Genomic DNA, 15,670 nt, shown 5'->3' with positions numbered 1-15,670 from the left:
TTGTAAATACACATTTCTGAGCGCATGCAAAAACATGCTGTTTTCATGCATACTCTGCCAGATACTGTGCCAAATACTAACAAAACATCTGCTTGGTTTTGATTGGTTTCAATTGCAAACTTCTAATTTGGCGTTTTCTGAGCGCAAACATCTAAAGCACGCTCAAAGAAAGCTGGCTGTCAGACGGCACGTCTCGTGAGTATTAAACTAACTTCTCTTTCATGTCTTATTGTGTTTAAAGTGTTAAATACACACAAGTTTATGTCAAACACACAAAGTTCACAAACACAGTCAGTTATGTCTGTGAAACAGCAGGGATAAAAATTGCATGTGTATATTAGATCTGTGGCGCATTCCTTTCAAAAACAAAACTAATTCACTGCATCTTCGGCGGCTCAGATGTTGAGAGTAAATAAAGACTGTTATGTTCACTCTTACATCCAACGACAAAACACATCAATCGCTTACGAGACATTCTTGTCGCTACATACGTCTAGACAATGGCGGACAGTGCACAAATTGCTCAGGGCGGGGTCTATGCTAATACAGCAGAGTCCGTCAGCAGTCGTGGGCGGGGCCTGTACAATGTGACGTCACATTGCTCAAACAATGAAAACAGCTTGTTCTATGATACTGTTGAAGTTTTTTTTTTTTTTTAAAAAGGAGTGGGTGTACTTTTATCATTATAGGGTGGTTGGGTGTACAAACACTTCCAACACACATTTATGTTCAAACACCATGTAAAGTGAATTTTGTATAATAGGTCCCCTTTTAAATAGGAGAAGCAACGTGGATTTCTAAAGAAATATTTGGTCTGCCTATCTGTCATGAAGAACGAAGAGCAAGATTCAGAGCAAGATAAAGCATGAGGCAGTCTAAAGGATAAACATGGCAGAATGATAAGGCCTCCAGACTCACAGACTAGATATTTCTAGGCTACACCACAGTATTTGATGTGTATTATGTATGTAAATGTACAATGACTATGAAAGATAATTGGACATTTAAGTCACACTTAAAATTACAAAATAAAATTTCAAACATCAAGATCTGCAAACAAATGATGCTGAAGTTTTTTTGAACTTAATTTTTCATACTTATTTTTGCATTTACTTTTAACCAACTGGGTCATTTTAGTGGATGCATGAAGTCAGTTCTCTTTAAGTTCACACAGGAGTCCTATCAGAGGAACCACAGGTGTAATTCATCACATTAACTATGAACATGATCCACTAACCACAAATGTCCAAATACACTTTGTCTTAAAGGGATAGTACACCTAAAAAAACTAAAATTCAGTCATCAATTACTCGCCCTCTTGTCACTCCAAACCACCAAGTCTTTTGTTTATCTTCAGAACACAAATGAAGATATTTTTTATATTCTCTAATAATTTTTGTCCATGCAAGTCCACACAACCAAAACCCTCACAAATTAAAAAGTACAAAAAGACATTGTAATCAATATAAATCAAGCTCATCAAATATGGTAATCAGATGCTTGCGTGACGATCAAAATCCAATGAAGTTTAAAAGTGTGTGGACTTAAATGGATGTACCAAAATGGTGAGAGTATTAAAAATATCTTCATTCGTGTTTAGAAGATGAACAAAAAACGTTATGGTTTTACGACAGGTGAGTAAATGATTGCAAATTTTTCATTTTTAGGTGAACTATTCCTTTAATTTTGAACAGCATACACAACAACAGTGTTTGCATTGTTTGTATCAAAGAAAAATAACATGTTTTCCAGGACCTCATGGAGTAAACCACAAGCACAGTTATATGCATTTTGCATTTTTCCTCCATTGGCTAAAGACAGAAACAACACAAAGTTTACAACAAAACAAATGTATTTCCTTCTTTAACCTTTTGCTTTAATGATAAGCAATCTAAGCAGCAATCGATTAAGAAAATTGCAAAGGGCAAAAACTGTGTCAACTTCAGAAAATAGGCAAAGCTAAGAATAATGTTCTGCTTGGCCAGGGCTCAGACAACAAGAGAGGCACACAAACAGGAAAAGAGAGCTTTGTGAGGACTGGAGGCTCACTGGAGCTCTTCACTGTTTAGATGCTGAAAATCTCATGAATAATTGACAGGAAATAAAAAAGGCACTCTGTCAGACACAGAGGCCAGATTCTCGCTAGGCTGGTATTTGCCCAGTGTATTCTTGTCGAGAAATGGGTAAGCCTGGCCGCTAATTCTGAAGAGGCACTGCTTGGATGAGAAGTATTTTTTTTCTTTAAACAGGAGGAACAAGCTGGCTACGAATAGCTCAGAGAGGGCTAAGAGCTTATGTAAGAGAGCGGTTATAACATCTCATAACACTTTAGCATCTCAAACAAAGACATAGTAAGATAACGATGCCAAGTATTTGCCACTTGCACATTCACAATCTCATCATCCAAGCGGCTAAAACATGCCATATACGTAAATCATTAGTGCTTATTACCCGGCTATAAGCAGGAAATACTTACTTTAGTTAAAGAGTTAAGTGTCACTTGGAAGTCAGCCTCAGATTATCTTGGATAAACTGAAACAGGGTGGGAAAACTGCATGACAAGCATTGGAGTAAGAAAACCCCCCAAGAGAGTGACTGGCTACTTGCCAGATAGTCCATACTAATGAACTGCTAAAGCGCAAAGCTACTTTCATTGTCAATGTCAAACCACAAACAAAGAAGACAGGAGCCCAGAGAGCACCACGTCACATGTACATGTGCAGAACTCGATTCAAGTCCAGGCTGGGAGAAAAAGTGGAGGATATTTTGAAATTAGGCTGTGCAAAGTGACCGCGTAACCACAATTCCCATATCCAATATAGGAGAACTGGCACAGCAGTCTATAAACAGATGATGATGGCTGAATTTGGGGGTGAGAAAGGTCTGAAAACTGATTAAGTGGTTTTTTTTGCTTATTGGACTGACGGATGTGTGGGTTTTAAGCATGCACTATGTCGCATTTTGGTGAATTTTGCCGAACCAAGGAGTTTTTACTTACTGGTGTTTTTTTGTTTTGACAAAATATTAATGTCAACACAACCAAAGAGATTTAGCATTTAATGACAAATGTATACATTTAAATGAAAATAACTTGGTTGAACTCTGAAGTGTATTAGGGAACCTAAAGTACTACAGCCTCTGATTCACAAAATGCATTGGTTTAAAATCATTTGTTTGAGTGAATAAATGCAAGACTTTTAATATTCTGGAATAGTGAGAGCAAAGGCGTTAATAATGCATGTTCTCACTTTGGTTCATAAATCAAAAGTATATAACTAGGTCACTGCAGCAATTTAACAGTGAGAGCTTAAGTTTTATTACATAATAATAGTTTTATTATAATGTTTTTTATATAATAATAATAATCTTTTTGAAACCCAAACAAATAGTGTTATTAAAAGGTCAGTTCTGCTATTTTCCATGTGAAAATGCACTGGGAGTTGAGTTCAGTTGCAAATTTGCTTAGTTCGTCATAAAAAACTGATATGATGTTTTATTAACAAAGTTCAGGAGGAGCACATTCAGATAATCAACCAAATTAGCACGGGAGGAGGTATATATAGCCTAGCAGCAGACTTACCTCTGTCCCACTACAGTTTTCCAGCATCCCTCCACCACCCCATCTCCTCACTCCTAACTATCCCTATCCCAGCCTGGGATGGGGAGGGGAGGGGGGGTTGAGGCCAAATTCCGCCCTCCCCTCAGACAGCACGCCAAATACTCATAACCTTTACTCTATCTGATTATATGTAAGTGTGAACTTGTGAAATTATATCAGGATTTGAATCTGGCCCCTATGCGTACTACAAAATTACACCACTAGACTATCATGACTCACAGTTTAAGTGCCAGAACTGTCATTGTTGCCTTCTCAAAAAATTATGTGCATGATGCCTCTGAATGTAATACATGCAAGTCTATTCATGCCCTTGTGTCTTAGAATGATTACATAATTCATTTAGCAAGTACGACTCCAAGATATCCTGCTCATGATGACCATGACATTTTATTAGTATTCTGAATAAAGAGATTTGTTTGCGTACACACAGACCGTCCACCACACCGACAACTTGACCCTCCTTTAGCTTATCCCCAAATGGTGGAACCAACTTCCCCTATATGAAAATAGCAAAATGCTTCCTTGTATCTGTATCTGTACTAATTTTCCTGCACTAGTAGCATTTGCTTGAATTTGCACAGGAAGCACTTATTTCCTAGTTGTTAGTATTTCAGATTACATGCTTGCCATCTGTTGTGCAAAATTATCTCTTATGTGATGCAAGTCACTAATGCCTTATGTTGGTTTAAAAGTAAGCATAAGCATGCTTTGTATAGGAATATCTGATGTTTGAGTAAACTTTAAAGATTCAGTGGCTAAATGTAACAAGCACTTGGCGCACAGCATACTTAATAACCTTTCACCTGTTTGGTGTTTGGGAATTTGAAATATGAATGGGAAGGAGGTGAATGCACTTGCGAGTGGAGAGGGAAGGAAGTTTATGCTTGTTTTCAAGGGCAACTCAAAAGCGTCTCTCTCTCTCTCTCTCTCTCTCTCTCTCTCTCTCTCTCTTGTAAAGAGCAATGCAAAACTGCACAGCATCTCCTCATTTGCTTATTGATGGCTGTTGCACAAATCAAATCGTGTTGATTTGTTCAGGCTCTAGTGGCCAATCAGAATGCAAGAGGAGGGCACGAGCCACAGGGCAGGATGCTTGTCCAATCCCGGCCGAGTTGGCCCGTGCACGCGTCATGCACTACGTCACAGTGGATAATAAATCTCTCCGCCTCCATCTCAGCGCTCGAGAGCATTCCCAACACAAAAGCAAAATGTCCGCCATGTTCAGAGGCTGCGCTGCTCCGGGTCTGCGGATATTTTAACAAAAATTAGTCGTTTTCGTCACCGGGAGGCCGCCCGACCCGATGCTACGAACCAGAGGGACAGTAGAGTCTCACTGTCAGAAAAAAATCTCCGCTTTAACCACATATAAGCACAATTTAGTAGTATTTATTTACCTTTACGCCGTATGGTGGATCATCGAATGTAACTAGCATGTACCTGTCGCCTCTACTAGCCGGGTCTCGGGCACGCAGCTGTTAAAGAAAACGAAACAATAAACATTCATTTAAACTGATCCTGTCATAGGGATCCTTAACTTTAACAAGGTACAACAGTAAGCTGAAAAAGTCGGGGTAAAATTATGCTTTACCTTCATAAAGATCTCAACCGCGCCTTTAGCAATGTCCAGATACGTCGTACCCAAATAAGTGCGCTGATTCATAGAAGCGGACGTGTCTATCAGGAAAAGTAAAATAGGCATTTTAAAATGTATAGATATACGTCTAGATGTTTGCTAAAATATCTACAATCGGCATATGACCTATCTTGCGGCCCTGGGCATGCATATATGTGTGTATATATTTTGTTATAATCAGACCCCCCCAAAAGAGGGTCGTACTGCCACCCTTTGCAGCCGCCTGATTCTCTATCTGTCTTTTCTGAGCAGTGCTGGGCTCGCGCTGTTAGAGAACTTCTCTTCCGAACAGACCGAAACGCCTTCGCCCCGCCGCTGCTACGCCATTGGCTGAAACGAGCCGCGAAGCCACGCCCACTCCAGTATAAATATGCAATGAGGTCGTGGAATGCCTCCTCAGTTCTCCGCGCTCGCTTGAGCGGACGGAGATGGAGAGGGACGACGGGGATCTTGTGTGTGTGTGTGTGTGCGCGCGCGCGCGCGCCTAGTATTTGTCTTTTAAAGGCACTGCTGCTATTCTATTGTGTGTTAGACGGATTAAACGCATTATAAAAGTCCACTTAAAACCTATAGTGTCATTTTCATAGTCTCATAGAAAGGGCAACCCCCTCCTCGCCTGATCTTGTCTTGGTGGGGGTGGGGAGTAGCTTGGGTTCCGTGTGATTTTTATAATAATTGTGCCTCCCCCTGACCATCGAGAAATCCATCCTCGTCCGCTTTCCCCTCCTCTTGTTTATCTCCTTTGAGAGACTATAGGCAAGCGCCATGTTAATACACCAAACCGCCCTAGACCGTGACAACGGCGGCACAGACGTGCAGCGTTGTCAGGCACTGGAGCCTCGCTGCACATTCCCTTTGATTTTGTGAATGTGAGAAAGGGACCTGTTAAGCAATCCAATACCTCATAAATGTAGCAGTGTTCACGAAGATGGAGTATCTGCAAGAAAGCTAGTGTGCTAATCTGCTGGGAATAATCTGTGAACAAGTGCCGATGATACAGAACCCTTTATTATGCTCGTTCAGCCGCATTTTTACATAACTTCAAATCCAATCGCTTGCTCGGGGTGTGAAACGTGTCATTGGATACCCCTAATATAAAATCACCTACCTATTGTAGGGCATATTCTACCACACGGTTTCTGTTTGTTATGGTCGTTGGTATCCTGATTCACAACAAAGGACACGTTTTTTAATGTGAAACTGTCGTTCATTCATTAAGAGAGGGGCTTTATAAAGGTCGTCCTGTTCTTCTTACTGTTTTAATTTCTCTGTATATGCTGTTAATGGGAAAAATAATGTTTAAATTTTCAGTGTGCAAATGTGTGCACAAATGTTTTGATTATGGGTTGTGCCCTAAAAAGGCATGTGGTGGGTGGTTGAATGAGCATTCATTTAAAGGGCGTGTGGGTTTCTTTGGAATGACTTATTTTTACTTTAATAAAATAAAAGGCGACATAAATGCTGTATGTTGTGATATCAAATGGCAAGTTCGATTCACTCTAGGGGTATTTAAAATTGCCAAAACGGATAAAATTGAAATTGTTATTTCAAATTTCATTTGCTAACATTTATAGGAAAATGTTTTTGTGTTAAGGAAACGCTTCCTTTGAGCTTTGCCAAACCTTAAAGGGACCGTTCACCCAAAAATAAAAACAAAATTCTGTCACACAAAATGAGAAGTTATATTGAACAAATTGCATCGTTCAGTCTCTAACATTACGCTCCACATCTATTTTAGTGTTCTGCTGGAGATAGGAAGACAGAACAACATGAGTACGTGAGCTAATGATAGAGTTTTTATTTTAGGGTGAACTGTCCCTTTAAGACTTTTCGTAACGGGTAAACGGTAACCCAGAGAGTGGTAGCTGTGTCGGCATTAAGGCGTAATTTATCTACCGAATATATTTTCTGAGAAAAAAAACAACAACATCATAAATAAAATTAAATACATTTGTGAAACTCACAATGACGTCATAGAAGACTTTGGCGGAATTCCTGAAGCCCTCCAGTATCCCAGCATTCAATGCGCCCTTGCAGCGTATTGTTGACAAAGAAAAAGGAAACGGGGTGGGATTTGAAATAAATATCGTTAAACGGTAAACGGGAGTGAGGTAAACATATATTTACTCTTTCAATAGCGACATTAAATAACTTAATGTTAAACACTCTGTCATCTCGATGTTGCAATATTGTTATGCTAGCATGACTGTAGGTTAACCATATCAGTAATACGTCAACATCCAGTGAACAATACTGAATATTACGTCTTTCTTTATGTTAAACTACGTTAGTCAGTAACAGTATTTGTTAACCGAACGTCTTAAGTGCTTAATTTCTGTGGGCGAAGTGAAATGGCAGAGCTTGCTAATCATTTTTAGGCAGAAACTCTACATCTTTTTTGCATTTAGTTTAACATTAGACATGCAAATATATTGTTGACATCGCATATTTTAGGTCGAAAGTTGACGCTTTAATGTACAGGTTTAATAAAATATGAATGTCCTGGTACATATAGCTATCTCTACTAATAGTCAGTAAACACAATAGCCTTCAAGAGGACAAAAGGTCTGTCACGTCGTTATCCGATCTCCAGGATACAATCTGTAGCAAGACATCAGTCACTTGATGGGGATTTTAATATTATACTGAAGACATTTAAACACTTACATTTACTGAAGTTTTTTTGTTGTTGTATTTAGTCGAGCAGTATTTTCGTACGTGTCTGATGGGTGTATTTATTTCGATATTACTAAAACCAAAGTCTTTAGTCTTTGGTAAAACCCATTTAAATGAATCTCTAGACCTGATATATGAGAGCAGACATCCTTGTATCTGCCAGCTGTCATGGTGTGTCATTGACCTCATTGGTATGATGTTAGACGGTTGAGTTTGACGTTGTTTATTTATTGCTTTAGATCGTATTGCGAAATCCTTGAGTTTCAGACGAATTCAGTAAACACGGTCACATGACTAGCCACGTGGAGGCGGAAGGTTGCTTTTGTACAGAGATCTTGGCCTTCATCCATTAGTCTTTATTACATTGACACTATTATCAGATTATATTGACATGTGCCTTGCAGTTTCCATTGGCTTTCATTTTAACTGCACATTAATATTACGTAACTTTTCCATTCGTGCCTGTGTTTACTTCACTTTTCTGAAGCATCCCTTGATTATTTTCATGCCACAAATAAGCCTAAGAGAAAAAGTTGTTACTTACCAGTAGACCTGTTCATGTAATTTGTAAATTAATTGTTGTAGTAGCTCTCAGCTTGTTTTGTTTTAATGCACAGATTTTGTAAAGTTACACAGCACTGTACTAGGTTGTTTAACATACAAAAGTAAACAAAATGTCCTTCAAATCAAATATATGCATTTATTATTATTATTACCATGAACTGCAAAGGCGTAACAATATAATAAATTATTAACACATGACACACTGAATAGGACAATTGATCATTTTGGTTTCTAAATGCGTATGAATTCTGATCATTAAAGTAGCAGCTGATATTTCACTGTAAAAAATGTGATTTTTGTGATTTCACCCTGTAGTTTTGGTTTTGTTTATGGTTTTCAGGCATGAGTGACCGATGAACCTCTGCCAGAATACCCTATAGTTTGATAGAATGTGCTGCTTTTGACGTCACGGCTGATATAGGATGTGTTTTCTCCTCTTAAAAGTTGATAAGCATATTTATTTTGTTATCTTAGCTATGCAGTATACACAATTATGTAGTTCGTTATGTTTCATTATTTAGCCAAACAGACCTGGTTCATTTTTGAGTCACAGTCAAGGACCTCTGTTGGTTACACTTCCATTCAAAAGTCTGGGTCAGTAAGATTTTTTAAAATGTTTTTGAAAGAAGGCTCTTCTGCTCACCAAGGCTGCTTTTATTTGATCAAAAATACAGTAAAAACAGTAATAGTGTGAAATATTACTACTATTTGTTACCATTATTTTAAAATGTAATTTATTCCTTTGATGGAAACAGTTGTGCTGATTAATGTTTTTGTGGAAACCTTGATTAATTTTTTCAGGATTATTTGATGAATAGAATGTTTAAAAGAACAACAAAGTTCAAAAGAAATCTTTTGTAACATTATCAATGCCTTTACTGTCACTTTTGATCAATTTAAAGCATCCTTGCTGATTTAAACTATTACTTTCATTCATACTGACCCCAACGCCATTTCATTAATCATATCGTCAGCATATGGGAAAGTGTGAACAAGTACTAGTCAGGTAAAATCACTCTAATGTTCTGTTTGGATTATTAGAGCAGAGTAATTGCTATAAAATGAGGGAAGAAGTGCTTCCAATCATTGTGTTAGCAATGGTTACCTCAAAAGAAAGATATGCAGCCATCATCGCTTTGTATCAAAATGGTCTCACATGAAAGGAAAGTGCTTCAAAGAATATTGCACCTCAAAGAACCATTTACTGGATGATCAAGAACATCACCAGGTTCAACTGTAGTGAACAATGCTTCAGGACATCCATCAAGTGCCAGGACAGTCTCCTCCCTGGGAGTCAGCTATGGAATCGTGTCACCACCGGTGCTCAGTATTGGCAGCAGGTGTGTGTGAGAGCATCTGAACGTACGGTGAGGCCAAAACCTTTGGACAACAGACTTTTGTCAAGAAGGGCAGCAAAGAAGCCACTTCTTTCCAAGAAAAACATAAAGGACAGACTGAAATTCTGTAGGAAGTACAAGAAATGAACAGCAGAAGACTGGTGCAAAGTTATTTTCTCTGATGAAGCACTGTTTGGGACATCTGGACAATCTACTGTCCGGAGATGAAAAGGTGAACGCTACCATCAGTCCTGTGTCATGCCAACAGAGAAGCGTCTTGAGACCATTCATGTATAGGTTTGCTTTTCATCCCAAGGGAGGCTCTCTCACAATTCTGTCCAAAAACACTGCCATGAATAAAGAATGATAGCAAGAGCAACTTCTCCCAATGACCCAGAGCAATTTGGTGAAGATCCGTGCATTTTCCAGCATGATGGAGCACCGTGTCACAAGGCAAGAGTGATAATGAAGTGGCTTGGAGATCATTACATTGACATTTTAGATCCTTGGCCAGGCAATTCCCTGGATCTTAATCCCATAGAGAGCATGTGGTCAGTTCTCAAAAGGCGAGTGGACATGCAGAAGATCACTAATTGTGTGATCAACTCTGAGCACTACCAAGGATGATATAACGATATAGTTCTAAATATAGCAAGAGTTCACACCACAACTATAACAATAACAGCACAGTGAAACAATATCGTTGAAATCACTTTAAGAATGTTTTTTTTTTCCAGCTGATGAACGATAAAAACATTGACAGCCAGTCAGTATCCATCCTGCTTTAAAGAGCTCAAGCAATTAAAGTGGGAGATGACAAACCTGCAGCATGCGCTTAGAATAAAGACAACAATATCGTCCATTGTTGTGGACCAGGAGTGTCCAATCCTGCTCCTGGAAAGCCTCTGTCCTGCAAAGTTTAGCTCCAACTCCAATTAAACACACCTGAACAAGCTAATCAGGGTCTTACTAGGTATACAAGAAAGCAAGTTGGAGCCAAACTCTGCAGGACAGACAGTGGCTTTATCCGAAAACTTAAGCAACTGACTTGTTGCCTCACTGTCCTATCAGGCAATGACTTTGCAGGCAGTGTTTCCTGCACAAAGGTACCTCACAAAACTGACTTCTGAGGCAGCGCAACGGTTTAATGATCTAGAGAAAAATAGCGCGATCTTTGGTGATAAGTGAATATTTTATTACTATAATAGAAATTACATCAAAAGTGGAAAACAACGGTCAAAAACGTACATTTACACACATACTGACCACCAGCCGCAACTTTCAGACACCATCTTTATTTTTTAGCTGAACTGTCACAGAATGGAAAGCACAGGATTGTGGGATGTCAAAGGCAGTGAAGGATACATCTATGCTGCCTTCAAAAATTGATCAGATGAAGGTATCTCAGGAGGAGACAAGAAGTGAAGCTAACTTTGGATTCGGATGTGCCTTGATGCCTTCCAACCTTGGAATGTGTCCTTCCAAGGCAGCATTTTTCAGTTTTCGTATGTAGCCAGTGGCCAAGTTTGGACACCCCTGTTGTGGACACTAATATAGTTATCTGTATAGTTATCGTTCTTGGTGTGAACAGGCCTTTAGGCAAGAATGGATCGCCATCAGTAAGGATTTGGCTTAGAAGCTGATATCCAGCATGCCAGAGCGAACGGCAGAGGTTATGAAAAAGGGTCAACACTGTAAATATTGGCTCTTTGCATATGCTGAATGTTTTTGCCAAATAAAAACCTTTAAAACGTATGAAATGCTTGTCATTGTTTTCCAGCATACCATAGAAACGTGAAAAAATAATCGACAGATACTGAAGCAGCAAACTTTGCAAAACGTAAAATGTCACTGCCAAAACTTTTGGTCACGGCTGTACAGAGTGTACAGACTTAAGCCTTTTAATTTACACTGAACGTGAGTTTTTGTATATTTTCGATATTCTGCTTTTATGACTAGCTCTGTTATTTCTATTCAAATGTACTGTATTCCTGCCTTCTACTGTCGGTCATGATGAAATGGCCCCATTTGTGTAATTTCAGAGGTGAACGTCATGCTGCCAAAGAGCTGAACTGGCTGCATTTAGAACTGGATCTCTGCACCGCTACAGCCCGGCGAGGGAGTGGGAATACGATAAAGGGAGGAGGAAGTGAGCTCAGCTTGAGCCAATGCAGAAGCAGAGTCGGCAGCCTGACCTAGTGGAGGGAAGCCTTCCAGTGTTTGTGTTCCCCACCGAGCTGGTGTTCTACGCAGATGAGCAGGCTTCACATAAGCAGGTGCTCACCCTCTACAACCCTTATGAGTTTGCTCTAAAATTCAAAGGTGAGTCGTATATTCGCGTTGTGCCCACGAGAACCTTCCTTTGTGTGCTGTAGTGGTCCTTCCTTTCTTACTGCTTGTTGTTTCATCAGTTCTGTGCACAGCGCCAAACAAGTATGCGGTGGTGGATGCCACTGGTGCCGTTAAACCGCAATGTTGCGTGGATATGTAAGTTTTGCACTTGAAATATTTTAAACAGAAAGATTTCATCGTGCTTTTCACAATCATTAATTTCTTGTGATTTTCACCAAACAGTGTGATCCGCCATAGGGATGTGCGGGCCTGTCATTACGGGGTGATTGATAAGTTCCGGCTGCAGGTGTCTGAGCAGAGTCAGAGGAAGGCCCTGGGCAGAAAGGAAGTAATGGCCACTCTGCTGCCCTCCGCCGCTCAAGAGCAGCCCCAGGTCCGGCCCCAGGAAGAGGAGCGCAGGATGAAGGAGCAGCTTGCCGACAGAGTGTTCTTTGAGCAGACTGCATTCCAGACAGGTGCATTTTACAGTCAACATGAGTTCACGCTCTTAAAGGGTTAGTTCACCCAAAAATGAAAAATTCTGTCATTAATTACTCACTCTCATGTCATTCCACACCTGTAAGACCTTCGTTCATCTTTGGAACACAAATGAAGATCTTTCTGATGAAATCTGAGGGTTTTTTTTTTTTTTACCTCCATAGACAGAAATTTAACCACCACTTTTGTTTTTGTGCACAAAAAGTATTCTTGTCACTTCATAAAATTAAGGTTGAAACACTGCAGTCACATGAACTATTTTAACAATGTCTTTACTACCTTTCTGGACCTTGAACGTGGTGGTTAAATTGCTGTCTATGGGGGATATAAAAAAAAAAAAATCCATGATTTCATCAAAAATATCTTAATTTGTGTTCCCAAGATGAACAAAGGTCTTACGGTGTGGAACGACACGAGGGTGAGACAGAAGTTTCATTTTTGGGTGAACTAACCCTTTAATACACATCCCTTGTTCTTACTGTGAATGATTCATAGGTGCTTGTATTTCCAAAGAAAAAGGCTTGTAATCTTTCATCAGTGTGGAATGACTTTCTCAGTCTTTTCAGCTCTCTCAGTTATTTTAAAACCTTACCACTCCAGCAAACATTTTTCACAATCCAAGCAATTCACTTAGAATGAAATAATGTCCTAGTCTTTTTTCTTAGTTGAGAAACATGTTTCAGTCAGAGATGCATCACATTATGGGTTGTTGGAATTTGTTTCATTGGGCCCACAAAAAAAAAGAAGAAAGATTTATTAACTAATTGTAATTCTTTCAGAATTTTAAATATAAATTACAACATACAAGTTTGGATTTATTATTATTTTTTGTTTGTTTAATATTTTTTTTGAGCAGTGGATTTACCATAAGTCTTTACCATATCTTCTACACAACACAATTTTTTTTTTTTTTTTTACAAATATTTCTTCATAATTTATTTTATTTTATTTTTTTGCAAAATTAAATTTAGCAATGTATTTTTATATTTGCTAATCTTTTGTTCATTAGGAAGTGTTTATGTCTTCATTTCATAAACACTTTTTTCTTGAAAACAATGGCATACAGTGCAAAACACTGATTGGTTTGTAGTGTTTCCCTACTGTGCCAGTGGGCCTTACTAGTTCACCCAAAAATGAAAATTCTGTCAGTATTTACTCACCCTCAAGTTGTTTCAAACCTGTATGAGTTTCTTTCTTCTGCTGAACACAAAAGAAGATATTTTGAAGACTGTTTGTAACCAAACAATAGTGGGGCACTATTGACTCGTGGTATGGGGGAAATAAATTCTATGGATGGCAATAGTGCCCCACAACTGTTTGGTTACAAACAGTCTTCAAAATATCTTCTTTTGTGTTCAGCAGAAGAAAGAAACTCATACAGGTTTGGAACAACTTGACAGAATTTTCATTTTTGGGCGAACTATCCCTTTAATGTAAAGCTCTTGCTGCTAACTACTTTTCCCACTGGGTGGCATCAGAGAGCTGTATTATATTTTATTGTTTGGTGGTTTTCTTTCATTTTATAACCATCTGCTTCTTCCTTTTTTGTATTGTCACAGAGAGCCGTACAGCATCTGGGGGTCCCAGCCTCCTTACTGTCCTTTTAGGCCTGGTGTGTATGGCAGCCCTTATGCTCCCAACTCTGGGAGAACAGGAATCCACAGTGCCTGTCTACCTCCACTTAAGTGTTAACAAGAAACTTGTAGCTGCTTATGTTTTAGGTGAGTCGCAAAAATGCATCATATTCCCAGTTTGATTGTGTTCCGCACATTTTCACGGTACTTTCCCTGTGTCGCACAGGTCTTCTTACAATGGTTATTCTGCGCACTTGAAGTGCTCTTGGAAACAATCTTGCTGAATGGAACTAATAAGAAGATGAAGAGGGGAGATCTGGACATTAACAGCCAGGAGGGTTGTGACGATGGAGGGAGTATGTCTGAGAAACTCCCTATAAACAGGAACTAACTTCTTAAATGATCATCGCAAACACAATGAAGACGCAAAGATCCATGGGCAAGGGGAGGGGGAGCGTTTTGTGTTCACAGGCCCAAAACTGACTGAGCTGGCATTAGGTCCGGCTGACTATTATGTTAAGTGGGAGGGGGTGTTGAGGAACATGAATACATGAAATTAAATGTCGTTATACGTCATATTCAGTGTCTGTGGATTTCTGTTGCTTATTTCAAGGCTGAAAATGTTCTAGTGTTTGTCTACTGCTTAAACCTTATACAACATAAAATAAAGTAAATTGATTTTTAAAGGCATTTCCTAGAAAGTTTTTATTCAGAGTATTAGTAGTGACATCAATTATTCACTAGTTTCTGAATCATAGTTCTTGTAGCTTAAGAAGCAATATGCAACATTGCAATGATAACGGTTTAGAAATCACATGTGGCGCACAGAGCATTTAGATCTGCACTCCTGAAAACTGATGTAACTAATGTAGTGTAAGGTTTGGACTGTAGAGGAAATGGGATTAGATATCCAGTAGGCGGGTAGTAATCCAATGTTTTATTTTGGGCAGTTACTACAAGGTTAAATAAGATTGAATATTTATTCTTCTTTGCACCCTTTTCACATCAAACTATTAGTCACTATTGTCAGAAACTAATAGAAACTCCTTTACAGCAGTTTTAACTAGTTTCTATAATTTAATCCCAGTGTACTTTAATGCAAGACATGATGGTATACATAAATGTATATTACTTTTAAAAGTTTGGGATCAGTTTATTTACTAGAATTTATTTTGTTCAGCAAGGAAGCATCCAAATTTGATCAAAAGTGACAGTAAAGACATTCACAATGTTAAAAAATATTCCTATTTCAGATAGATGTTATTTTGAACTTGCTTTAAGGAATCCTGAAAAAAAAAAAAAAAAAAAGCAGGACAACCATTTTCAACATTGATAAGCGTTTGAGCAGCAAATCAGCATATTGGTATGATTTCTGAAGGATCATGTGACACTGAAGACTGGAGAAATAAATTACATCTTAAAATATGTTACAATAGAA

At 38.7% G+C, this 15,670-nt stretch overlaps 2 protein-coding genes across 4 annotated transcripts in view; one reads left to right on the top strand and one right to left on the bottom strand.

The window, feature by feature from the left end:
* The window catches only part of ints6l (integrator complex subunit 6 like), a 31,371-nt gene extending 24,111 nt beyond the window's left edge, over positions 1–7,260 (bottom strand). Inside the window, exons 1-3 of one of the 3 annotated variants that reach the window (XM_048175920.1) lie at positions 7,217–7,260; positions 5,208–5,293; positions 5,014–5,091 (exon numbers count right to left, since the gene is read on the bottom strand). In XM_048175920.1, the coding sequence (XP_048031877.1) occupies positions 5,014–5,091; positions 5,208–5,279 (150 nt within the window). In that variant the 5' untranslated portion in view covers positions 5,280–5,293; positions 7,217–7,260. Of the gene's footprint in view, positions 1–5,013; positions 5,092–5,207; positions 5,625–7,216 lie in introns of those variants that run through there. The other 2 variants (XM_048175922.1, XM_048175919.1) reach the window with 2 other exon arrangements.
* mospd1 (motile sperm domain containing 1) lies at positions 7,110–14,918 on the top strand. Its single transcript, XM_048175923.1, has 6 exons — positions 7,110–7,363; positions 11,872–12,151; positions 12,241–12,316; positions 12,404–12,636; positions 14,218–14,379; positions 14,459–14,918. The coding sequence occupies exons 2-6, from the start codon at positions 11,998–12,000 to the stop codon at positions 14,488–14,490; spliced, it is 657 nt and encodes a 218-aa protein (XP_048031880.1). The 5' UTR covers positions 7,110–7,363; positions 11,872–11,997; the 3' UTR covers positions 14,491–14,918.
* The last annotated feature ends 752 nt before the right edge of the window (positions 14,919–15,670 follow it).

This window comes from Megalobrama amblycephala, linkage group LG23, assembly GCF_018812025.1.
Source record: "Megalobrama amblycephala isolate DHTTF-2021 linkage group LG23, ASM1881202v1, whole genome shotgun sequence".
Classification (NCBI taxonomy): domain Eukaryota; kingdom Metazoa; phylum Chordata; class Actinopteri; order Cypriniformes; family Xenocyprididae; genus Megalobrama; species Megalobrama amblycephala.
This window is presented reverse-complemented; position numbering and strand designations above follow the sequence as displayed.

What these genes read in the sequence shown, in the direction of transcription:
- mospd1 (XM_048175923.1), top strand. Translation starts at nt 11,998, where the DNA reads ATGCAGAAGCAGAGTCGGCAGCCTGACCTAGTGGAGGGAAGCCTTCCA. An exon ending in GTTTGCTCTAAAATTCAAAG is followed by an intron (nt 12,152 to 12,240) that starts GTGAGTCGTATA and finishes TTGTTTCATCAG; the next exon opens with TTCTGTGCACAGCGCCAAAC. An exon ending in CCGCAATGTTGCGTGGATAT is followed by an intron (nt 12,317 to 12,403) that starts GTAAGTTTTGCA and finishes TTCACCAAACAG; the next exon opens with TGTGATCCGCCATAGGGATG.